This window comes from Poecilia latipinna, unplaced genomic scaffold (assembly GCF_001443285.1).
Source record: "Poecilia latipinna isolate Pla-1442-1.1 unplaced genomic scaffold, P_latipinna-1.0 Scaffold2309, whole genome shotgun sequence".
Taxonomy (NCBI): Eukaryota; Metazoa; Chordata; class Actinopteri; order Cyprinodontiformes; family Poeciliidae; genus Poecilia; species Poecilia latipinna.
The window spans coordinates 91795-115943 of NW_015114925.1; the positions used below are offsets into that span (position 1 = coordinate 91795).

The 24149-nt window shown below is 37.9% G+C and overlaps 2 protein-coding genes across 3 annotated transcripts; both read right to left on the bottom strand.

The window, feature by feature from the left end:
• Positions 1-2780: 2780 nt before the first annotated feature.
• Positions 2781-11753, bottom strand: bsg (basigin). Of its 2 annotated transcripts, none has more exons than XM_015018708.1 (9): positions 11660-11753; positions 8017-8367; positions 6909-7071; positions 6213-6307; positions 5970-6106; positions 5594-5867; positions 3361-3373; positions 3209-3282; positions 2781-3050 (listed from the first exon to the last, which is right to left on the bottom strand). In XM_015018708.1, exons 1-8 carry the CDS (start codon positions 11721-11723, stop codon positions 3222-3224), a joined length of 1158 nt encoding a protein of 385 aa, XP_014874194.1. In that variant the 5' UTR covers positions 11724-11753; the 3' UTR covers positions 2781-3050; positions 3209-3221. The 2 variants fall into 2 exon arrangements, with proteins under 2 accessions (XP_014874194.1, XP_014874193.1); XM_015018707.1 differs by having other exon boundaries at positions 3361-3385.
• A 1562-nt stretch (positions 11754-13315) lies between these two features.
• LOC106937282 (E3 ubiquitin-protein ligase RNF126-like) lies at positions 13316-21106 on the bottom strand. The gene is made up of 9 exons (XM_015018710.1): positions 20993-21106; positions 18431-18489; positions 17764-17824; positions 17244-17476; positions 17080-17142; positions 16928-16997; positions 16711-16804; positions 16217-16332; positions 13316-16094 (listed from the first exon to the last, which is right to left on the bottom strand). Exons 1-9 carry the CDS (start codon positions 21065-21067, stop codon positions 15891-15893), a joined length of 975 nt encoding a protein of 324 aa, XP_014874196.1. The 5' UTR covers positions 21068-21106; the 3' UTR covers positions 13316-15890.
• Positions 21107-24149: the final 3043 nt, after the last annotated feature.

Consider the following 24149-nt stretch of genomic DNA (forward strand, 5'->3'; position numbering starts at 1 on the left):
AAACACCCCAAAGGCTTTAAAAAAAAACCCAAACCTGTTTCCCAAAAAAAATTTTTTTAAAAAAAAAAAAAAAAAAAAAAAAAAACAAACCCAGACATTTCTAAAACCTCCTGATTACTAAAGGGGCAGTATTATGCATTTTCCGATACGTTTTCTCAGGCACTGTGCTATTTTATTACACAATCAAGTAACTGTTACCTTCAGTTCTAAAAATGAAGTGCATATCGAACATGACTCAAGAAAACTGACTTCGCATTTTGACTCTTTGAAACTGGCCCGTGTCTTTAAGAAGATCCTGCTCTTAGCGACACTCCGCCTTCAGCACATCGTCACAACAATGCTTCTCATTATGCCGTTTATAAACGTTCTGAGAAGTAGTTTGCATGATGACCCCGAGAGACTTGAGGTTCCGTCAGGTATTTGCTAATATCCGTCTTATTTTTTAAGGATAACTGAGTCTGTAATTGTAATCTGCAGGTAACCTACATAGGGATGCAATTTCCCCTTTAATAGTCAACACAACCAGGCCATTACATTCAGCCATGTTAATATGTCAGGTTTGAGGTATATGCATCTTTGCATAAGTGTATATTTTGAGTTATCTTTTCAGGTGTCTGAATAGACAGTTTAGATGTTATGCCAACATAGCACCTCTGATCACGGATTGCTCAGTGAGAGAGATGTGCCATATGCAGAATGTTTGTGAAGCAGTGAAGCTGTGCTTGTGGGGGAACTAAACTGTATTTGAAAGAAAGCAGAAGTTCAGTGCAAACTTCACCAAATTATAAAATCCTGCTCTCAAATTCAAAATGCAAGCTTCTGATATTTAGTGTTTTCCTCCATACTCGCTGGCATGAAATTCAAGTAGACATTATGTAGAAAAACTGCAAACTGAAATACTGATCTCATCCCTCAAGCATTGATCATATACTCACCTCGACATCGATAGTATTGGTACGCAGTTATGTCCAGCCCTAGCTGTACAATGGCATCTGGAAATAGCAGGTGTTTTATTGACTTAACATTCAGAAATTGTTGGCTGTGTGCTTGAATTGCACAGGAGGCTCCACTTCCGGTTCTGACTCAGGGTCAAAGACTGTTGGACAATAGTGCATCTGTTTGCAGCCATTTTCAGGCGTATGAAGAGAGTGTAAAATTTGGGCCACACCCCAAGTTTATTTGGATTTAAAATCACAAAAAATCCTCAAAATAGGCACATCTATTTTTCATCAGGTGAAAAGCTCCAATTTTTTTTTTTTTTTGCAAAACTAAGAAAAACAAACAACCAACTTTTGTATAGCCCCTAGTTTTCAATTTGTAGCATTTGTTAAACTGAAGGCAACAATTATTTGATTGCTATAAAATGGCTCTACAGGCCTAGGAAATGCATAGAACCCTCAAAGGGTTTATAATTTTAGCCATGCATTAATTTTAACATGCACATCACACCATTTTCTTTTTTGTTAATAGCTTACTTTACAAGTGGATTCAACAAGTCTTCAATTTCATCAGACTTGGTCAACTTTGCATTTTGAGTCACATAATTTAGTCACCAGCTCAATCAAGCTTGACGTTTGTCTACCAATACAGAAGCTGCCTTCAGCCTACCTTTGTTTTAGCCCCTCTCAGAAGGCAGACCGACTCCATGAATCTTATCCAGTCCATCTAGAGGTGTGGACAGAGCTGGTCTTGCGAGCCTCAGTTGTCATGACAGCAGCTGACCATTCAGTACAGTCTGGAATGTGTAAAATGCTGCGGCAAGTTTTGAGGGAAGCTCCAGTCAATGCAGAAATTGACATCTTACAGTCCAGCATTAACATAAAAGCAGCACTTTAAAATTTACCATTAACTGCAAATTGTGAGATGTCAAAAATATACCTTTTTGACATCTTGCCATTTTTTGAACTAAAATAGCAATGATGGATCTAAAGGAGAAGGCTCATAATGGGAGCCAAATTAAAACTTTCAGAGTAAAGGACAGTTTTAAATTTCAATATCTTTATTTCAGTTTGTGCAAGTTGTACAAAGGATGGTATTCCATGTTGATGGAAGGTACAGCACTTTACACAATTCTGGCTAAGTCTTTAAATCTTGAACTCTATAGTGTAACATTCAATCACCACGTTGTTCAGGTTAAATGGAATATATGGCTTCTGAATTATCTACACAGTGAAGAGGACAGAAAACCATTCAACAATCAGGTAACCGTTTCAGATCACAAGAAGAAGAGAAATTCAGTAGTATTTATTTTTTTTAATGCGTGCAAATTACTGAAGTTGCATTTTGCACTTGGTCCAAAATAATCCTCTTATACCAGGGTGGTTAACTGAGCAACATCATGAGCCCCAATTTTAATCTGAGGGGAAAACAAATCTAAAACAAAACAAAAAATAAAAAAACAATTGTCAGACACTGAACGTTAGCAAATTGTGAAATGCATTTAAAGCCTCAGATCTAAGCCAATGTTTTCAGGTTTAAAAAAAAAAAGAGGAAAAAAAAAAAGAACCCAGATGAAAAGCAGTTTAAGGCAAAGTAATAAACTCTGCAAAGTAACATTTGAGGGGTTGCAGCAAATCATACATGAATTCCAGTAAATGTGCGTTTTAAAACAAGGATGGCAAGTATCTGGATCAAAAGTACAAGAGAAACATTGTGCTTCTTCACAAGTGAGTGTTCCAAATCAAATCGGATATTAAAATGTGGCAATATGATAGGCCTGTGCAGGAAGCTTGAGCATTAAAAAAAAAACTGAAGATCACAAAACTATGCATTCTCATGTATTTTTTTTTTTACACCACACGCTTGGCTAGAACAGCTTTAAAACTCATGCAATATTTGTCACATGGCCTCAAGCAGAAAGGGTTGTTTCACACTACATCCTGGCTGCACAATGTTAAAAATTAAGCATAAAAAAAAACCCAAGACAAAAAAAAAAAAGGAAAATTATTCTAAAACAACACTCAAGCACAAAAAGGTACTTTAAAAATTGTATTGCACAACATAATGTGCCACACAACAGTTGAATCCTGGAGTGCCAACTTGACATCCATCTAGAAATAAGAGGGGACAGAAAAAAAAACATTTTATTGAAATTTCCATTTAATGCACTCCTGTTTTACAGCTATGTACAAGTGCTTTAGCAAGACAGCATATATTTTTACATTAAAAAACCCCTGCAGAGTAAGTTGCTTAAAACAACTCCACATACCTCCTTCATTTTCTTAGTTTGCGTTTCTTTGCCTCACATTCTTGTCCTTGTGGTTTGTAGTAGAATTGCTCTTCCTGGAAGACAGACAAGCATGAGCGCTCTTCTAGAAAAAAAAATAATAAAAAAATACAGCAAGATGTGACTGTACTTACAGAGGAGCAGCTCCTGAGTCATCGTCTGAACAAGCAAGATGTTAGTCATTGAGGAGAGAGAAGGGAAGGAAAGAAGAAGAAAAAAAAAGTTAATAGCAGTTTACAGCCGAGTAGTGCGAGACATGTCTACACCATTTTAACCAATGACTGTAGCAAATGGTATTAATGACAACCTCCAACATGACTGCAATGGCATGACCGATTCAATTACACATGAATACACATGTCCATCTGGAGCATTTCTGACAATGAACGATGCAACTATAATCATACAATGGTGATCTATTAACCAGTTCAACTGGAATCATTTGTGTTGGAGAATAATAATAAAAAAAACATTTATCAAATGTAATTTTGACAATTCTGTTGCTTCAGCCAATCTCCAATAACATTTAAACACGTCAGTTGGCACTCAACTTTTAACGCACCGTCCCAACGCAACCCTAAGCATCACAGACGCTCATGCAATACAAGCAAGAGATAACACACTGCAACGGTTGTATTCTTCAGCTGAAACAGCTTAACACACATCCTGGCAATGTATAGTGAATTTTCACACCTGAGCGACACCATGTATTGACAAGATAAAAACAATAAAGAGAGTAGGGTTCCTCTGTGGCCGAGCGGTGAATGGCATAGATCGGTTCTCACGAGAGTTGCCTCGCAGTCGACATGCATTAAGTACAAGATGCAGAACACATGCAAACAAGTCGCTGGTTCCTTTACTTTTAAACCAACACGGCGTCATGTCAAACCAATACACTACTTCAAGTGTCTCATCCGACTCTTTCATTGGCTCAAAACAAAACATTAGAGTTTAGGTAAAACCAAAAAAGTGAAAGTGAATATTTGAAGCTTGCTCTGTACAACATTCAGCGCCAATGAAAGAGTGACCAAATCTTTGAGCACATTCCTCTTAGAAGTGGTTACTATGAAAGCAGTTCATTCAGACTCCCATAGCGTTTTTTTTTTTGGTCCCCCACGCGGCCATCTCAGCTCAACCACTTCAGTCTGACATGCAGTTTTTGTTCACTTACCAAAATGCAAAATCAGCAGCGAAAAGAGAAGTCAAAAATGTAAAAAAAAAAAAAAAAATAAAAATAAATAAAAATAAAAAAGGTTCTATAACAGATTGTTTACACAGCAGTAGAAGCCAATTCATGAACTACATTAAAATTGTAAATAATGACAAAACTAAAGACAACATTGACAAATTAAAATGCATGTTCTTCTTCCCTCTTCCTGAACGTTCGTCTTGATTGTTGAACTTAACGCCATCTAAACCCCAGTTCTGTAGGGATTGGGAAAACCCATAGAATCACAAGTGACAGTAACTTATAGGTTTGATAGCATTTAAAATTGAGAAATCCCACTACAGTTTAGCTGCACCAAACATCTGAAATTGGCATGTAGAGTTCCCATGTTCAGCTGCCTTCAGGGTCCAGTAGATGCCAGAATAGACATTAAATCAATAAAAGACTTTTTCCCAGACAAAAAGTTAAAATTACAAATAAATCTTTACATATTTACTTTGGAATTTTACAAGACTGCTCAAGCACAAAGGTGGAAAGAAAAAAAGGCAATTCCTTGCCTTTTCAAAATCTGATTGCACTGATATTTTTGGTTATTTGTTGGGATGTCTTTACGTTTTCCCTTCAGCTTGGTTTTTGCATAGAGTTAACCCCAGATATTCATAGTGCTCAATTAATATGTTAAGGCGAGACGATTTAACCACAGAGTTGTAACTGTACCTTTAAGTAACAAATGAATATTTCTTAAAAAGTAGAGACTGTTAAAATAAAATAAAATCAGTAGAACATCTCTGGATAAAGCTAACAGATGGGATACACTTTTATCACCATTATTAAAACAAGCAAAACTTTTTTTAAAAAGAGTGAGAAATTACTAGGCATAATTTGAAGCGCTACTTAACTAGGAAAAATTACAATCTCTCCTAAATTCTTAGAAAAAAATAAAACATTGAAAGTGTCCAATAGAACTTCTTCTGAAAAGTTCTATTTGAATGTTTGAGAACAAAACATTCATTAAAAAAAAAAAAAAAAAAAAAATTAAAAACTCTTGCAGGGAAAAATTAAAAACATAAAAAGCATTTTAACACTTTGCAGTAAAACCATAGCAAACTGGAAATGTCATACTTCTGCTCTTTGCAGGTTGGATTTCAGACATCGTATTTAAATTTCTGGGCGCTTGTAGAAAAAGTCGAAATACATACCATCAGTGATGTCATCAGGCTTTCTCCTCTTTTCGTAGATGAAGATGACCGTCACAAGGATGATGACCTCGGCCACAATGCCAAGGAAGGGCCAGAGAGCAGCCAGGCGACTCCGGACACGGAGAAAGATCGCGTCCTTGTTTTGGCCGAGCTCATTGGCTCCATAGCAGAGGTAGGATCCACCGTCGGTCTCGATGTTCAGGTCTTCAATGGTCAGCATGGTCTTGTTAGGGGTGCTCTTGATCTCGTATCTCTCAGTGGCATTAACAATTGGCTGTTGACCACATTTAGAGGAACAAATATTCGTCAAGACCATCTTAATCTAAAGGAATAATTTTCTTTCTGCATCGAGTCGTTAAAAACACTGTATTCCCACCTTTTGTTCGCCGCCCTCCTCTTTATACCACATCCAATCAGTGGGAAGGGGGTAACCATGAGCAACACAAGTGAGCACACTTTTGTCATTCTCATTACCGTGCTCTGAGCGCTTATAGGCTGAGACATGAGGAAGTGCTGTTTAAGAAAACAAAAAAAAGTATATTAAATATAGTCATTTATTCCTGATTATATAGATAAACTTAACATCTGAAGAAATTCTGATGCATTCATTTTCACTTACTTTTCACCTCAATGGCCCGCTTCAATTTTGACCCAGTCTCAGTCTCAAACACACATTCATAGTGTCCAGACTGTTGATAGGTGATCTTCTCCAAACTAAGAGACCAAACAATGCACCACTGATTGTTAAACATGGAAATGTATTTTCTTTTCCAGCACTGCGAATCAAAGCAAAAACTGACTAAAGCTGTAGCTACTTTCATGATGATTAGCTTTTCCACTCAGCCAAGTAGAACCCCCCCCCCCAAAAAAAAAAAAAAAAAAAAAAAAAAAAAAAAAAAACCACAGAGTGCAGTTTATGCTCAATAGCTGGGTGAGAATCTAAAGCCGCTTGTCTGCTTAAATATTTCAAGTTTCCGGTTAATCAAAGTCCCGCTTTGTTTGGGGCTACCGTCCTGCCTTCCCTCTAAAATGGAGAATTAAGGTCAGAGCAAGACAATACACTGCTAGCGGCTCTCATCCCTGCTGCCAAGAGCACCAGCAAAGCTGCATGTCTGCACGGTCCACCTCCCCACTAATCAAGAGTCGTGAATGGCTCACTGAAACCCATAACACTGCTGCTAATACAGAACGCCTTACAGAGGGAGGTGGAAAAAACAAAGCAAGCAAAAGTAATGGACAGTAAAATGTTTCAATCAATCAAAAGCAACATTTGGACACATCCACTTCAGTAATCTTAGGAAGAAGAGTTTCTTACTTGTATGAAGCGTATTTAGAAGAGGACTTTGAGTTATCAAGGACTTTGTCATTATGTGTCCAGTAGGAACCCTTAATGGGAAGGCTGGAATCTGTTATGTTGCAGGTGAGAACGGCAGACGTTTGGTTGCTGACCTCAGACGGTTCAGCACTGACTTGTGGGCCTGCAAGGTAAAGAGAGGGGAATAAGACAAATCCTTCAGCTTTTTTTCCCCCCCTATACAAATATAAAAACCACTATCGGGAGGTTAAAGCGTCAACCACCAAGAAACATTTGATTTGATTTAGTGAAACTACAAAAAGGTCACAAGGGGAGAAAGGTTTTTGGTAAATACATGCAGAAGAAGCAACATCTGGGAGAATAAGTTTCACTCCCAAAAAGCTGTGGTTATGTATATAATACTTGTACCATTTTGTTTCAATTTGCTTCAATTGCAAGACATAATACTGGGCCTCAAGGCAGAACACTGCCAATGGCTGAGAGCCTGTTTAATAACTCGTTGCCATCTTCTGTGCTTATAGTACGGCGGGCTATAAGCAACAAGAATGTCTACAAGCATTAAGAGGCATTTACAATGTTAGTATCATTTAAGGATAATGCCAAATCTACAGAGAAGCAGCACTAATGAAGTAATCCGACACCCTTTTGAAATTGAGCAAAGATCCCCCCCCCATTCATTTTCTAAACCCGGTTATCCTAGTTAACCACAGTCATTGTCCTATTGAGGCCATTTGCAAATTTCAAGCCTTATGACCAGTATTATGAGCAAGAAAGCCCTGATTATAATGGCACTTTAAGTCTTGAAATGAGGAGTGGGGCAAAGAGGGGGGTATCAGATTAAATGCATACTTTGCCATCAGGTGATGCAGGATTAAAGGAGCAGTTGGGCTATACTCTGAAACCAGGTTCAGTCAACTACAGGGCAACCTTGGAGTTTCTTAGGAGAGAAAGGGGGAGCATGTGCTAGATGGGAGCGGGACTGAGAGGATACTGAACCAGGAAAACAGGGCAGGAAGTAGACGTCCAGGATTCCACTAACGAGGAGCTAACAGCTACTTCGATGAGCGTCTCCTCATTCATTTATTTTTTCCCCTCCTCTTCCACTCACTTTCAATCACAATAATGTTTGCCTGCGAGCGGATCCACTTGATTTTGGGCGTCTTCTTCAGATCATTGCGGTCGGGGTCGTTGGAAGCGCGGCACTCGTACATGCCCGTGTCGTCAAGAGTGAGGCTGAGGAGGTGAATGGTGCTGGTGGCGTGAGCTATGTATGTGGCATTTATTCTGACGCGCTCATTTCGCGCCCCATCGAACAGCTGGGTGAGAGTCTCATTGGACTCCTCGCCTTCAACAAACCACCACTGCACCTCGGGAATGGGGTTTCCTACTACCTCACAGTGCAGCTCCGCACTGTCGTCGATTAGTTTGATCTGAGAGAGGGGGGATTTTATGAAACCCGCTGAGTGTGATTAACAGCCAGCCCAGCAAATTCACAAGGAATGTAATAAGTGTGTTAGAAGCAAAGAAGATGAATGAATGATTGATAAAGATGGAGGGAACAAAAAGCATACAGAAAAAGACAAAAAGTTAATAAAAATCAAGGAAATGAAAATATGACAGCAAGCCCAAAACATGCACAGATAAAACAAATCAGAGTAACATTTACAGCCAATTCTTGAGTATTTTGATCACACTGATCAATTAAAATAAATGCAACATAAAAGGCAGCAGTAGATGACCAAAGCTCAATTGGCAGCAACATTTTGACTAAAAGCCTTGTGGTATAAGAATATAGAACATTACAGATGAGCTCTAATGGTTTGCAACTTGAACTTAGTCAATATATTTTTATATTAATGTCAAATAATGCACTTGAGTCCGAATTGCGCTACGTAGATAAACCTGCCTTACCTAGATACAAAGTTGAATGCCTTCTAGGCTGTTTCATACAAAGATACTTGCTCATATCTAGGTAATTAAAAAAAATTAAAAGGTGTAAAGTCAGCTTTTAGGTCAATATATTTGGTAGTAAAACCCAGCTCAGATTCCAACTTGTCTAGTCAAGTCGGAAAAACATATATATATATATGTAGTTTAAGATTTAAGATATTTTTCAAAAACCACTAAGCTCATTGAATTATCTTACACTTGACAAGTAGCAGGATTTAATCTTAATCTGTTACTGGTAAATCTTTAACCCTCTTAATGATTAAGAGTCAGATGAAAAAAAACTGAGTTGAGGGCTTTTCTCTTTAGCAGTATTAGATCAGATGGACATTTCTTATTAAAACAGGACCATGAAACAAATGTAATAGCCATCAACCAAAATAAGCTTGGTCATCCAAAGACACCAAAACAAAGCATTTGCACTAAAACACAATGTATAATGTGAGAGAACAAATAGAAAAGCAGATGAGGGTGGAAAATGCAGATGAAATCAAGATAAAAAAAAAATGGTGAAAATGTATGAAAAACATTTAGAGCCAATAGAGTTTGTTGATAGCTGTGCCAGGTTTGCTCAACCGTAACTGTCAATCTAGGTCAACACTAGATATTTTTAGGCCATCATGCCATTGATTTAATGGAGGCTTTGCACACATCATTACAGAACAAAGGAATGGCAAATATCACAAACTAGAATCACTGCATTAGCAAAGTTTTTAAAGAGTCGTGCATGATCACATCCATTTCATTTTCTGCACATTCAAATTGCTCGTCCAAAAACAAACACTTGGAGAAGCCAGAAAATATTTTCGGCCATTGTGTGACGACCAGTAAATCAGGTTTAATTAGTCACAACGATTATGCCATGTAGCCAAGCAAGTATGAAAAGTAGAGCTCCAAAGTAATAAAGGCCTGCTGGGGTGATTTAGGATTCCTGTCCTTTCCACAAGTATAGCTGACCTCCATGTACCCTTACAGAGCAGAGCCGTATGGCTGAATGGCAAGTGGAACAGAAAGCATATTCCCAAACAGAATATGCTATTGACAAACCACACCGTCTATTAATATTAAAGCACTGTGTATAAACATTTGACTGAAGCCGTCCTCATAACCTTTGACCAAATGCAAAATGTCAGCAGGTCACAAGAGGGATCTCTGGTTGTCAAAAAATGCTTCAGGCACTGTACATATCTTGCAACTTTCCACCATTACCAAAGGTCACCTTGAGAGCTTGTGCAGCATGGCTGTTCAAATTAAGCAGAAGTCTACAGTAAAGTTTGGTTGTGTGCAATTTCCTATTTTAACCATATGCTCTGTAACATTAGATTAAAGGATTTAGTGCTTGAAGTTCTTTTAAAAGTTCAAATTTCCAAAATTAGTATTTGACATTTGAGTGAGGGCAGCAAAGACAATGTACCTCAAATAGGTTACGCTACAGTCTGAAGTAAACAGTTATTTTAAAAGATTACTTTAAGAGGGGCAAAATATAAATAAAACAATGTGGAATGTGACATTTCACATTGTCACATTAATTAAACCTGATTTACTGGTCGTCACACATTTCAAATGTGAAAAAATGCATTTTTCACATTTTTAAATCCATGGAAAACGACACTTAAAAACTAAAATCTGTAGCCCTTGTGTTATATTTCCGCTGAAAGGCTGGTGCACAGTAAAACCCTTTTAAAACAAGTTTTTTTTTTTAAAGGGTGTCAGTGGGTTGGACACATTCCTAGCCAGCAAAAACGTGCTGACATAGACACACCAAAAAAATGTAAAATTTTTTAGAAGCTCATAGTTTATGTAAATGAGCTTGGAAGAATTCCCAACCAGTTGTTACACAAAATAATAAAGATTATTTTGATTAAGTTACTGCAAGTCGACCAGTGCTGCCCCAAGATAAAGTCAACCGTTACTGTGTCAAAATGATTCTTAGCATAATCAAGCCTTTTCAAGGATTACCTTGAAGAAAAAGTTCAAACTATTTTGAATGCAAGAAAATGCTACTGCTGGAATTCTGTTTGAACAGTTTTGGGGAGCTATTTAGGGTAGTTAAAGTGTCTTTTTGGATTCAACGTCATCATAGAAATCAAAGTGACGTTTAGAGAGATAAATTGCGAATCTAATTATATCAGTACATGTTTGTATCATTTTATATTCTTTTTTTTCCCCTGTATTGATTGTAAACGCAAGTCAGCTGCGTGTCAAAAGAATTGAGTCGCACCGTAAAGCTTACAGCAATAGACTGATCTTTTAACACACAAGATGGTGCCCAATGGAATCCATTAAATTAAAAACCGACAGATAATCTGGTTAGTAACGCAAGCAATCATCTGAAACGTTACGCAATCTGAGGTTAATTTTACCACAGCTCAGAGGGCGCTAGTTACTCGGAGGACGCTGTTAATTTTCCCCAATAAAGAAAAAAAAAACGTCTTTCTAGATTATTCATTCGTTTATTAGTTTAAGGCGCGTCTTTAAAGCGACAAAACGCAGATTTTCTAGCATCACGCCGAGTCATTAAGACGGTTTACATAAAACGCTCTTTAGCCTTCTCGACCGCAAATTAGCTAAACGTTTCAACGGTACATCAACAAGACACACCCGTTCAAACCCCCCAAAGAAGATTTCAAACATTCCAATAGTTTTTTTTTTTTTTGTGTGTGTGTGTGTTTGTTAGTTTTGTTTTGTAATAGCCACTGTACGTTTTACAACGATGAAAACCGTTTGAGGACGGCGAGCAAAACAAAATGTTCATAGTCAGGGCAAAGTCTACACTGAACCAACATGGCTGACACAATTCTTACCTGTGGACGCGTCGGCTCGCCAACAGCATAAAAGTAGGGCAGCGAGAGCCCACAACAACTTCATAGCTGATGACTATTAACGATTTTCACCACGAATAAACACGATGCGAGGTTGTTTGCGGGGGAAAGTCTACTTTTTCCCGCGAGCCTCCCCGGTCTTGAAGCCGAATCTTCAATGCCGACAATGAGTCGATGTGCTTGGTCGTCCTCTACGCACACGCCCTTATCAGCACGTACGCATGACGTAAAAACAAATGGGCGTGGCGCAGCGAACGCGTTCCATTATTTTTAACCATTTACTGTAACTAAAGAACTGACTTCTAATCGACACCATTTTAGAGACATAATACATGGAACATAAATCAACAAATTTGCTAGGATGAATTGTATTTCCGTTGTATTAAAGAAAATTAGCCAGAATTTTTTAATCGATTGCCACTCTTTCTTATAATTGAGTCCTTTTTTAAAGATGGTTTTATAGAAACAGCCATATTTCTCATGAACATGATTTTAATTTCCAATTTCAAGGAGCATCATGGGCTTTCTCAAGAAATCTATCTTGAGAAAGCCAGTTCAAATATGTTTGATCATTCTTTATTGCACAACCTTTGTATATGTTTCTACATTTACTCAATCCCCAATGATTTACTCATCTCCCATTTCTAATTCATCATTTCACTATCAATACAACTGTTTTATCTTTTACTTAATTGTTTCAAATGGATTTCTAGTAGTTTTGTATTTTGTTTTTAAGTTCTTTAAAAAGCTTGTGCTAAACCTGGCATCTTGAAAATTGCTTCATAAATACATATTGACAGATCGATATATCATCCATAGTAAGCGAAACAAACAAATGATTTACTAAAAAGTTTCTCAAATATCCAAGGTAAGAAAATCCATTAGATGCCTTTATTTTAAAGGAGTCACTACATATAAATAACTGGACCATCAAGTGATTTTGAAAAAAAAAACAAAAAAACATTTGTGCCAACATCTTGTTTCGGATTTTTCCAACATCTTCAGGGCAACGTTTTGCTACTGCAATAAAATAAATGTAAAAGGTTTTAATCATCTTTACCACGGCTGTAAATAAATGGAGCAGGCATGTATTTTCAACTTTAGAGAAGAAAGTCTCACGACATATTTAAATGATTAGTTAAAAATAAATTAATTTAGACATAGTTTTATTTAAGACTGCCGTTTAGATACTGTCATAGAATTCTTAATTTTCTGCAAAAAAATAAATAAATTGAATTCTAACAACCTTTGCTTATATAAAAAGGATCTGCAAGCTTCAACAAACCCAATAAAGTAATACAGGAGGTTTTAGAGGCAGAGTCTGACTTGCAGCACTCAACTTGATGTAATTGTACTATAAATGAGCCTCCCAGGGTGCAGTCTCTGGCACAAACACTTCACATCCACAATAATGTGAAGCTGAACATAGATTCATTTTCACATTGTAAAATCAATCTCAAAGCTATAATTCAAACGTGCTTGTTTGTGTGTATCCACAAGTGTTCTGTCCACCACAACAATCCCTTCGGATTAAAGCCTTAGAACCTGACGTCCCAGAGGAGAATGGGGGAGGGGGTGGGGGGTACAAAGTAGAGGAAATGCACACATATTGCTAAACAATAAAAGGAAGCAGAAGTGTAGTTTGCTTATTGATGATATTTATCAGGCAAGTGCAGGAGTAAAAGATTTCATACAGAGTTTGTTTGCATTTTGCATCCCACTGGACCAGTCATCACTTTGAAAGTACAAAATTATCTCAAAGCCTTATTATGCATTGAAAAAAGGTTCAAAAGCTTTGCTAATGTAGGTTATGGTTCCTCAATTGTTCTGAGAGTGCAAAGAACGATGAAAGGAACACATAAATTAAGACTGCAAACCAAAGACCTCGACGTGTTTATTTAAAAAAAAAAAAAATCATCACAATATCCTTTTTTTTATTCCATCCATCCCACATCTTGCACAGCTTAGAAATGCTAAATAAAAAGGTTTCTACTAACAATGCCACAAACTCAGTCTAATCAAATCCAACCAAACAGCAGTTAAAACACATTAGAATAGTTACATGGAATAGTTCTTACATGGAATAGTTCTTTTTTTGCATGCACTGTTCAGAGATGCATCGAAAAATAGGTTGCATATTGATGCACTTTGAGATTAATCAAAAGTAAAACTAGATGAGGCTTAGGGGGGCTATCCTGTGATGAGTAAATAGGGACATCCTTGTGGTTTCTTAGTTTCTGCTGGCTTTAAATCACTAGTTTTAAAAAGTACCTAAAACCCAAACTTTATCCTATTTTATGTCTTAAAGATATTAAGGGGGAAAAATGACTAAAATTGGAACTAAACAGATTAAACGTCAAAGACAACTGTAAATCTGTCAACATCAATGTTCTTCTAGCACTGCTGCTTGTTATTTTACAATACAGCAATTAAGCATGCTTGACTTGGTCTTGACATATGCATACATATATTAAAATCCATAGTGCTCATTTTCTTTCCTTACATAGTCATGTTTGCAATTGAAAACTTTTCAACCGAAGACATTAGTAAATAACTTTATTAAAATAAAATAAAATAAAAATGCATTTTTAATACTATGCAAGAATTAGACATGATTCCCACAAATCCTAATGAGTTTTTTTTTTTTTACACCCCAGCTATTTTGCTATAGATATTTTGTAACTGATACTTTATCTCTGAATCTTTAAATTCCAATTGAAAAATGTTTAAAGACCTATGTTTGCCAGCAAGTAGCAAAATGTTGATATTTACAACAATACTACCCCAAAGATCCATAGAACAGCAAAAGCAGAGTTGGGCTAAAGATTCAGCTCTAGTTTCTGTCCTCTAACATACATTTTAGTCTTTTTAAGTAGTGCTTCTTTATTCTCTGAAGTCAGATTTTAAGAGATCTCTGTTAGCAAGACAATTTTGCCAATTCAAATTCGTGAATTACCCCCTCGCTCGTAGAGCGGCTCTCAATTCAGTATCCTGCAGGCGTAGATGCAGATAGGAGATATTGACATGACTAAACAATTCTCATGGCTTGTATTCCCTTGTAGTTCTCTAACGAATCTGGGTTCCTTTTGAGTTTGAATATCATGAGAAATGTATCATTGGTGTGTATTGCTAAAAAAAATGTTAGCACCCAGTGTTTTCTGATTTGCAACAGGAATCCTCTCAATCAGAGTGTGTAGTCGTTTGATCTTCCAAGACAACCTGAGCGCAGCAAAAATACCTTCAGCAGCTTAAGTTTGAAGCTACATGGAAAAAGGGTAAGGAGAAAAGGCAGATGTGGAAAAAAATTTTAACTGCCTCACTGCGTATGTGCTTTTGCAAAAAAAAAATAAATAAATAAATAAAAAAAGGCAATTTGGGCCTCTGTGTTAGCATTTAAAAACCTCCATACATCTAGCGTGCACGTTTAAATCACAAACTGTTTTTGTTGTTGTTGTTTTTTGTTTTTTTTGTAATGCTTCGATTTTGTCACCAAAAACTGCAGCAACTGAGATTAAAAGAAAACTCAGTTTTTAAAAATACTTAGGTTAGCGCGGACTGGACCTTAAAGAAAGACTAGTTTTATTCAAACAACCACTGCAACTCATCAGATAAAAATCGCTTGTTCAAAATAAACAATTCTACAAACTATTGTAAATTTTAATTGGAAAGATACTGAAGAGTAATATTCGTTCACCACCATAAATACATCTGAATGCACACTGAAGCTGCGCACTCAAAGATTTGAACGCGACTTATTACCAAAAGGAACACCCGTACGTTTTGTCTATCGCAAAAGTGGGTCGTATTATATCAACCAAGGCTGGAGGTTTGAAAAAACACTGGTTATTGTCTCGGCGCTCCTGGTCTTCTACCTTTGGATTCTCCTCTTTTAAGAGGTGCTTTGAGCTCCACGAATCTCTTGAAGTTTTCACGCTTTTCCACATCCTCCCAGTCAGAAGCTGCACCGCAGGCGTCTGCCCTTCCATTGTTCACATTCCCGGTGAAGGTGGTGGTGGTGGTGGTGGTGGGGGCACGGAGGGGACACAGCGGGCAAAAATACATAAACACATGTATCACTTACCCCTGAAACAGGCCTGAGTGATCCTGGTGATATGCACTCAGGCCTCTGCCCTACAGCAGGGAGGGACTGGAGGTCACTGCTCAGCCGAGGAGCAGAAACCGGCTCATGAGGTGACGGATACAAATACCCTGCCTACGAGTTATCAGTGGAGCTCTCGTTGCTGGTGGAATCCAAGGATGGAGGGGAAGAAGAGGTGGAGGAGGAGGATGGCGACGAAGAGGAGGAGGACAAGGAGGAGGAAGGGGAGGATGAAAAGTTCATCTCTGAGAGTTCTGGAGGGTTTGTTGCCGTGTTCAGTCCAGTCAAGCTCGTCCTGCACACTGGACAAGTGTCGTGCTGCAGAAAACAAACACGGGGGTGTTATGGATGTTTACCCTTCGTGACCCTGTTTCAAACACCAACCGGTGTAACGCTTACAGTAAACAGAAGGGAAAATGGGGTAGGATAACGTGAAATACCTGTTCCAGCCAGGGGACTATGCAATCATTGTGAAACATGTGATTGCACGGGAGCTGTCGCACGTTTTCTCCAACGCTGTAATCTTCTTTACACACTGAACATTCCAGTCCTGAAGCTGAAAAGAAGTGTGTGAAAACGTCAGGTACACAGAGTATGTGAACAGATTTGCCCCACAGAAAGAAAGTATTATGAACTTCTACTATCAGGCTGCTCTGTTGGGGATTTACCGTATTCATTATTGATAAAATGTCAGTCACAAACAAACACCTACACTCTTGAAAAAGACTTCAAAATCTTGCTCCGGTTGGCAATGGAAAACTTTGTCGAAGCGCTAGCCTAATGCTTGCATGTTTACACCATCTTGTCAAGGTAATTGTGTGGATAAAAAATGTCCAGGAAATTAGCTTACCCACCGTGCAAAGACAGTGCAGTGGTCTGAATGTCTAGAGTTTTAGCTGCTAAACGTTTGTTGCTTTTAGTCCTTTTTACTTACCAACATGCTCATCGGTAATTTCCAGTGTAGGAAGATTTCTTATTTTGTCACCGTCAGCAGGCGGTGGACCCGAGTTCTCAAACTGGTTTAATAACTAAACAGAGAAGAAAATATTCATGATTGAATTACTTTATTTATACTTCAGACTTGCAAAAAACATAACTTACATTTTATTTGTTGTTTACTTATTATTATTTATTTTTATTTTTATTTTTACCTGTGTTATAATAGCATCAAGTCCATTAGCACCCCAAGCATAGTCCATCGGATTGGAGTGGAGGACCCCCCTTTAAAATAAGAGATACTGGAGTATAGAAACTGCTGCAAGATTATCTCTTTGCTTCTCAAATGTCAGTACCACAGACTCACCAGGCCCCAACACCAATGTTTACAGGAGGTCCAAGTATTCCATTCACAAGTTGTTGGATGATTCTAGGAAAAAAAACAAACAAATGACAGCCAGGGAAGGAAAAAGAACATTTAGAAAAATAGGGTGGTGCTAATAGAAAAGCAGAAATGTCTAAATGACTCACCCTTCTAAAGTAGGAGCTCCGTCGTGCCTTCCTGCTTGGCGTCTTGAACCATGACGACTTCTACTCTGCCTGGCACCGTATCGCTGCCGAGACGACATGTCCCTTTCTGACTGGTTTTCAGCATCCCGATTGTCCTCTGTCCCTAGTCCAGGCCCGAGGTCAAAGGTGTCATCAAAGACGCTAACGGAAAACTGACCAAAGCCGGAGGGGAACATAGACTGCTGGTCCATATTCTGAAAACAAACAAACAAAAACGGCATAATAAAAGAAATCAACAACTCAAAGCCTTATTTATAAGGTAAACTTCACAAAAGAAAAAAAAAATGTGCAAAAGCAGAACTGAAAGCTATGACAAATTCAATCATGTCAACTACGGGTTCAACAAAAATGTCAGCTAAAGCAGTTTTAAGAACTGCTGACTCTGTTACACAGCAGTGTGCATAACAGAGTCACAGGAGTCAAAAGGCACAGGCAGCTCCTTGTTAAAGACAAGAATCTGAGTAAAGATTAGGTTAAAAACCTCCAATGGCTGTTGGTTCTGGGGTCCGCTGGAGATGGTGGACATGGACCCATTGTCAGCACTAGACAGGGAAGCAGATTGTTGACAAAGTTACAAGGGAGCCTAGTAGGAACATTGTTTTTCCACGTTTTTCAAACCAGAATGATTTAAAATATCTACATCAGCAGGTTTTTGCTGTCACTTCTTGCCCAGTTTGTCACTCCTTCAAGTTCTGATTCGGATGTAAATAATAGAGCACGTCTCCCCAGATATTTGCCCATTCCGGTAACATGGTCATAATACTAGGTAAAGTGTAATATCAGAGCAAAAAATATAGAGCCCAGTTAATATTTAACACCCACAGTCAATTTTCTATCTGGAAGACTCACCCAAACAAAAGTTGTGGACTCTGTTATGCACAACTTAAAACCTAAATGTTGTGAACTTACCTGAATCTAAGTATTTTATGTCCTGACAATCTGATTAAAATCATCTAAATGATGGGTTTCAGAGGTGGCCTCACATTCTAATGTCAGTATGTCATCAAGGTAAATGAAGCTTCTTTTTGGTAAAGACAAAAATATCTGGATAAATATGTCTAACAATAAACAGCGGTCTAATCACGCCTATTTATTTAAATAATTCAGGATATTTGCTGCATTGTGCTTAGTTACTACTTTGCATGCACCTTCTCTCTTCCAGCAGCTCCTCAATAAATCCAGACTCACATTGTGGACACATATATTCCTGTGAAGGAACAAAAAAGCATAGATTAAAAACAAAAAGTTCAACAACAGACCTGTCACTGTGTACTTTAATTTTATGAACAGCTATAATAATCTGTGTGGTTGCAGTTGCAATGCAGTGTAATGTTGAATGCTAAACTTTAAATTACCTATTTGAAATCTATGAATAATAATAAAAAAAGATTCCCTCACGATTTAATATTTACAAATTTTAGTATAGGAGCACAGAGTGCATTTTATTTCCCACCCCAGGGTTTCTAACCAGTGTATTATAAGCCTGGCGGGCCACAAGGCTTTACTTGTGCCCCCACCAGACTTAGCATTGCTTATTTATTTAAGATTTTGTTAAATGTTTGCATTTTTTAAGAATTTGTAGTTGGTGTTCAGATATTAATCTTCCAATTGCACATAATTATCAGGTGATATTTTCAAATTTCCCGTCAACTTTAAACATTTTTAGTTCAATCAAGTACGCAATAAGAGGCGTCAGATCAGATATATCCTTACTACTCCACCCATCTCACATTAACATCCAGAATCACACACTCTGAGTTACCAACCAGCTGAGCAGGATTTCAACTGGAAGGGATAATTAGGCCAGATTTCTAACAGACACCCCATGTTTTCTAGGGTTTGCAGCGCACAGGTGGCAAAATGGGATCAACTTAGCAGTTGACAGTCACAACACTACTAATCTGTGTGTAATTTGTTTTTGTGCAACACGTAAAAGCAGCATTTTTATCTACATTTGTAATAAACTCAAGAATGAAAAGGCATAATGTAGTGAACGCAACAAACAGGATCACCTTTTACACAATAAACCCAGTAATCTAGCTGAAATATAGTCATCAAGAAGCAGATCCATCATTACAAATACATTTATGTATAAACAGGGATAGCCAGTCTTAGATCAACATCCTCTGAGTGAATACTGGCAAAACTGGATCAGACAACAATTTTATGATCAAAACTGTTTATAGAGACTATCCAGTCAAATTCGAGATGAAACTTCATCTAGCTCCAAAATGCATCCAATTGAACCTTTAAAGAGATAACACAAAACTTAAAGCCACCTATTGATCAATGCAACGCAAAATAAAGAGATGCTTAAAACATTGTAATGTGCATGTCCTGTCAGCGAGTATTTATATGTTTAAACAGACTGATATTTATTGCTGCTCCCGTAGAAGAAACAGTGGAGAAATTAAATAAAAATCACAATCTCAACACTAGATTTAGATTTTTGAACTTTGCAAACATTATACTGTTAAGTTTATCATTGTTACAATAAATCCAAGGTATTACAAATATTAAATAACTATTCACAAAAACAACACACAGAACAATCATTGACCATCTTAGTCCTAACCATAAAAAATGTAATTATGGTTTTTTGATAGACATGGAAATATCTACAAATAATTTGGAAACTGAACTACTCTTTAGTGATAATTCAGTCACAACTTCCCACAGATTACAATCCAATTACATCAGTGTTTGCTTTAAGTTTCAGTTTTTAACCTGATATAATTTATACATCATTGTTTTGACATGCCACAAAAATGTACAAACACACCTACTTCAGTGTTTATTTTATATATCGCAATTAGCAAAGTAATAGCATTGAAATCAATGAAATACGAGATCAGGTTTCTGGTTACATGGTTAAAATAGAAAACCCAGCAGCCAACCGTTCCTTCTGCTGTTAGCTCCATAGTAACCCTCCTCCAGTTTTAAAGACGTTAAACAGACGTTTAAATAAGGTCTAACCACATATTATATGTACACATATGCTCCTGTCGCATTTTTATGCCACTGGCAAAGTTAAGGGATTGCATTTTATGTATTTATTTACAGTAATAGCAAAATCATCTTATCTTCTTATCTGCCGTATGTGTTGCGTAGTTGTATTAGCCGTGGCTGCGGAGATCGACGGCTAATGTTTTAAAGAGCATGGCTACAGAGTGACAGATCATTCTAGACTACCAGAGACAAGCAAGCACAACTCTGCTGTTTACCTGAGCAGCTAACCAAACTAAATATTTAAAGCAGTTAAATAAATCATACGATGCGCTAAAAATATATCAAACAAATGTGAGCTGTGCTTAAATATAAAACATATACATGTTTTAATCAACGAATCCACGCAGTTCCTTTCTGGACGTTAAATATAACACCACTGATCAAAACAGCTAGCAGTTAGCCTCAACACAGCCACTTGGATGCATAAGAAATTAATTAAACGCTGTTGCAAGTAGTGTAACACGAGTGGCATATAAGCGAGCATAATAAGTACGCAGTTTATGTTTTGATTATAACAAAGATAATCAGCTACGTAGGTTGAGGTGAATGATAAGCGGAACATCTCAGGAGGCTGTTAGCAATGTTAACATGCTAACGACTATCAGGTCGCTACACCGAAGTGTATGAAAGCAAAAACAACCAAGTGGTGTTTTCCTTGACAGAGTTTTCGCCTTCAATATTTTTTCATTACTAATACTCACGGGGAGCCGAGGAATAATCTCCAGTGAGCATCTGTGACAGAAGAACCGGCTTGTGCATGGAGGAGCTTCAGCCATCTTTAGTCTCTGCACAGTTAGAAAAAAGGAAGAACTACGGAGTGACGTGAAGGACAATGCTAACCCGTGGAAAGGACGACCTTGCAAAAATGTGTATAGGAAGCAGTTTAAACATATTTTTTACACAGTCAGTGGTTTCTATTTATGGTTATTTCATTTCTTTTTATAAAAGGCAAATATAATACATGTCACCGTAATTTTTAGAAAGCATACTAACTCCAATCTGCAAAACGGAGTTTGCACGTCTATACACTGAAAATGTCCACCAACGCCCCTCTAAAATAGCTAAAACTTTGTAAGAATGTATTGATATTGTCTTTTTAAAAGGATTTTGAAGTCTTTTAGCAAATTTTCGACAGAATTCAGGCATGGACTTTTGCCGTGTTGTGCTAACACTTATGCAAACAGTCGCATTTGAACTAAACTATTCTCTCCACATCATGTAACTCTTACTATAATTAATTTCGCTTTTGCCACATTTAAAACAATTAAACATAATAGTTTAATGCGACAAACTACACAGTGCGCAGGCTCAGTGTGACCACATGGTGGTGCTGTTGTGCATTCGATGTGGGGTTGCAAGGTTGTTTTGACAGCCAGTTTCTGAAGACACACTACATCTCTACAATGTTTCTTTTAACTTGTTTCATGGGCGGAAAGATAGGAAACCCAATCAAGAGACAGTGTCAGTTTTTCAGCAAATCACAATAATAAAGACATGTGTCTCATAGAAATCAGGAGTGGTAAATGTAGTAGACCCTCAACAAACATGCATCACCACAGTGTGTTATCAGTGATCTCAGGTTTTCTTCCTGCAGGTTCTCTCTGCTGAATAATCTCGCTTGAAGCCCAGAGGTGTGTTTATGCAATTTGGCACCACACAAGATTTATTTTGACAAGATACTTTTCCATTGGATTCCTGTCAACCAATTTCAGAGCCCAAGGAGCATCCATCAATCTTTTGAAAGTTGTGCAGCATCTGTTTTGGAACAATACACCTAGTCAGAAACTGATTTGTATGTTGTCCTTGAGTATTTGACAGGAGGTATTCAAATTATTATTATTATTTTTTTTATCAAGAGTCAAACCTGAGCCAACAGCAAACAAGAAGCTTTGCACATAGGTTATATCCTTCACTGTTTCTGAGGGAGCCAGATTCTTTTTGGCATCTGTCTGATGGCTATGAGATAGCAACGAAGACCTCAGAGATCACTTTGGTTACGTAAGACATGCATGATAAAGTTATTCAGTTTTATTTCAATTTGGGGTTTGGAGTTATTTTTAACTTTGTAAATGAAAACTGTCACCAATATATCTTGAAATTAAACTATCCTATAACTACAGGCCAACATCCAAAAACATATCTCATAAATCTAGTGAGTTCTTGGCAGAACAATTTGACAGAAAATTGGAATTGTCATCAGACCCCTTTCCAGCCATTCAAGTCTCGAGAGCCTCCCAGCCTGATTCCTACGGCCACAGGTCATTTCCCCATGACGTACCTTTTATTTTTTGATAGATTTTTATTAACACTGTGACAGTTTGTGCATATATTCTCCTATAATTTTGCTAATTTTATGCATTTTCTCTTCACAAACCTTTTGTTTGGCCTTTAACCCAGGTCTCAGTCTCTTTAAAACAAACAAAAAAAAACATTAAAAAATGTGTGGCATGACACATAGACCAAATTTCTATCGTATCTTTTCCATTCTAATTGTGACAAGATTTTCCATTTGGTTATTGAAAACCCATTCAAAAACGCAAGCCTCTTCAAATGTGTCTGAAAAGTTACTAGAATTGATTAGACAATCAAACTAAGCCAGAGTTTCAACATCTAAAGCTGGAGAAATTTTTGACGTGATGTGAACGCTTTAAAAAGTCCAGCTTTCAACATCAGTCTGTACAAATTTGCTCCAAAGTCCAATCATATTTTCAAGTGCAGAGACACTGGGTCTATTAAATAAATCCATTTTTCATTGAGAAATTGTCTGGTATGAGTGGATTGCCATTTTTAACAAAACAACACACCCCCCCCCCCCCCCCCAAAATAAAACAAAATATGTCCTCTTGGAAGCAAAATTTTGTCTGGAGGACAATCATTTGCTGCCATTGCTATCTTGGAACACATAATATGCTTCTGATAGAATACAATAATGTCTGGCCGTGTCTGTGCGACAGAACTCGCGGTGTAACCTAGTTAGAGGTTTAACTCAGACACGTCCCAGTGTTGTGTCTGATTCGGCCATGTGGGAGCAACAAGGCTGCGTCTGTCCCATGGGGTCGAGATTAGAGCGCGGCTGATAGCCCTGAAGTCTGCTGTGTCTGTAAGCTTTTGTTTCCCTGCGCCCAGGGCGTCACAGCCACTCCTGTCGAATGTTCGTCGTACCAATGCAGTCTGGGGAGTGATTGGCTGCTGGTCCGGGAGAGAACACGTGAGAAGCAGCAAATAATTTGATCTGTCTGCAGTTTGAGAGACTTTTAAACTGGATTCTGGATGTAAGTAACAAAAAGGTGTTTTATTTTTACAAACGAGTTCCGAAAGTGCGCTCACACTCCCTTAGATTTATGCAAAAAATAAATAAATAAATAAATAAATTTTGCAACCTAGTTGTCACGGATCACATTCTGCTACACTCCAGGGGGAGTAAAGTGTCGCAGACAGATATGCTGCAAGCGACACTGCTGCTTTTGTCACTGCAGACTTTTCCCAGACACTCCAGCCTGTGTTGCCCCATGCCGTCCCCTGTGGGCCCCGACTTACACTTACACAAACACCCACAGACACCCACTCACACGCATTCATACACAATCTCGGCTCTCGGCAATAACAGCCGCCTGCTGGAACTTCCTGGGCCTCTTCAGTCATGCGTCACTTGTTTTGAGTCCAACCCATGGAAGACTCTCTCTCCCTTCAGACACTCTCTGTCTGAGGCCATGTGTCACAAGACCTGTGCATCAAGCACACGCGCACGCAAACGCACACACACACATAAGTAGGATCCCAGCTCAAACAGCAAGAAAGCATGGGAAGATCAACACTGGTGAAGGTCAAAGCTGTTTTTAAGAAAAATAAACTATTCGC

Excerpts from the sequence above, each read along its gene's own strand:
- bsg (XM_015018707.1), bottom strand. The coding sequence starts at position 11,723 with ATGAAGTTGTTGTGGGCTCTCGCTGCCCTACTTTTATGCTGTTGGCGA. Across the intron at positions 8,368-11,659 it reads GCGAGCCGACGCGTCCACAG|CGGGTTTCATAAAATCCCCC; the intron begins GTAAGAATTGTG and ends AATCACACTCAG. Across the intron at positions 3,283-3,360 it reads GACTCAGGAGCTGCTCCTCT|GAAGAGCAATTCTACTACAA; the intron begins GTAAGTACAGTC and ends TCTGTCTTCCAG.
- LOC106937282 (XM_015018710.1), bottom strand. The coding sequence starts at position 21,067 with ATGGCTGAAGCTCCTCCATGCACAAGCCGGTTCTTCTGTCACAGATGC. Across the intron at positions 18,490-20,992 it reads AGATTATTCCTCGGCTCCCC|GAATATATGTGTCCACAATG; the intron begins GTGAGTATTAGT and ends GTTCCTTCACAG. Across the intron at positions 16,333-16,710 it reads AATTACCGATGAGCATGTTG|CTTCAGGACTGGAATGTTCA; the intron begins GTAAGTAAAAAG and ends ACTTCTTTTCAG.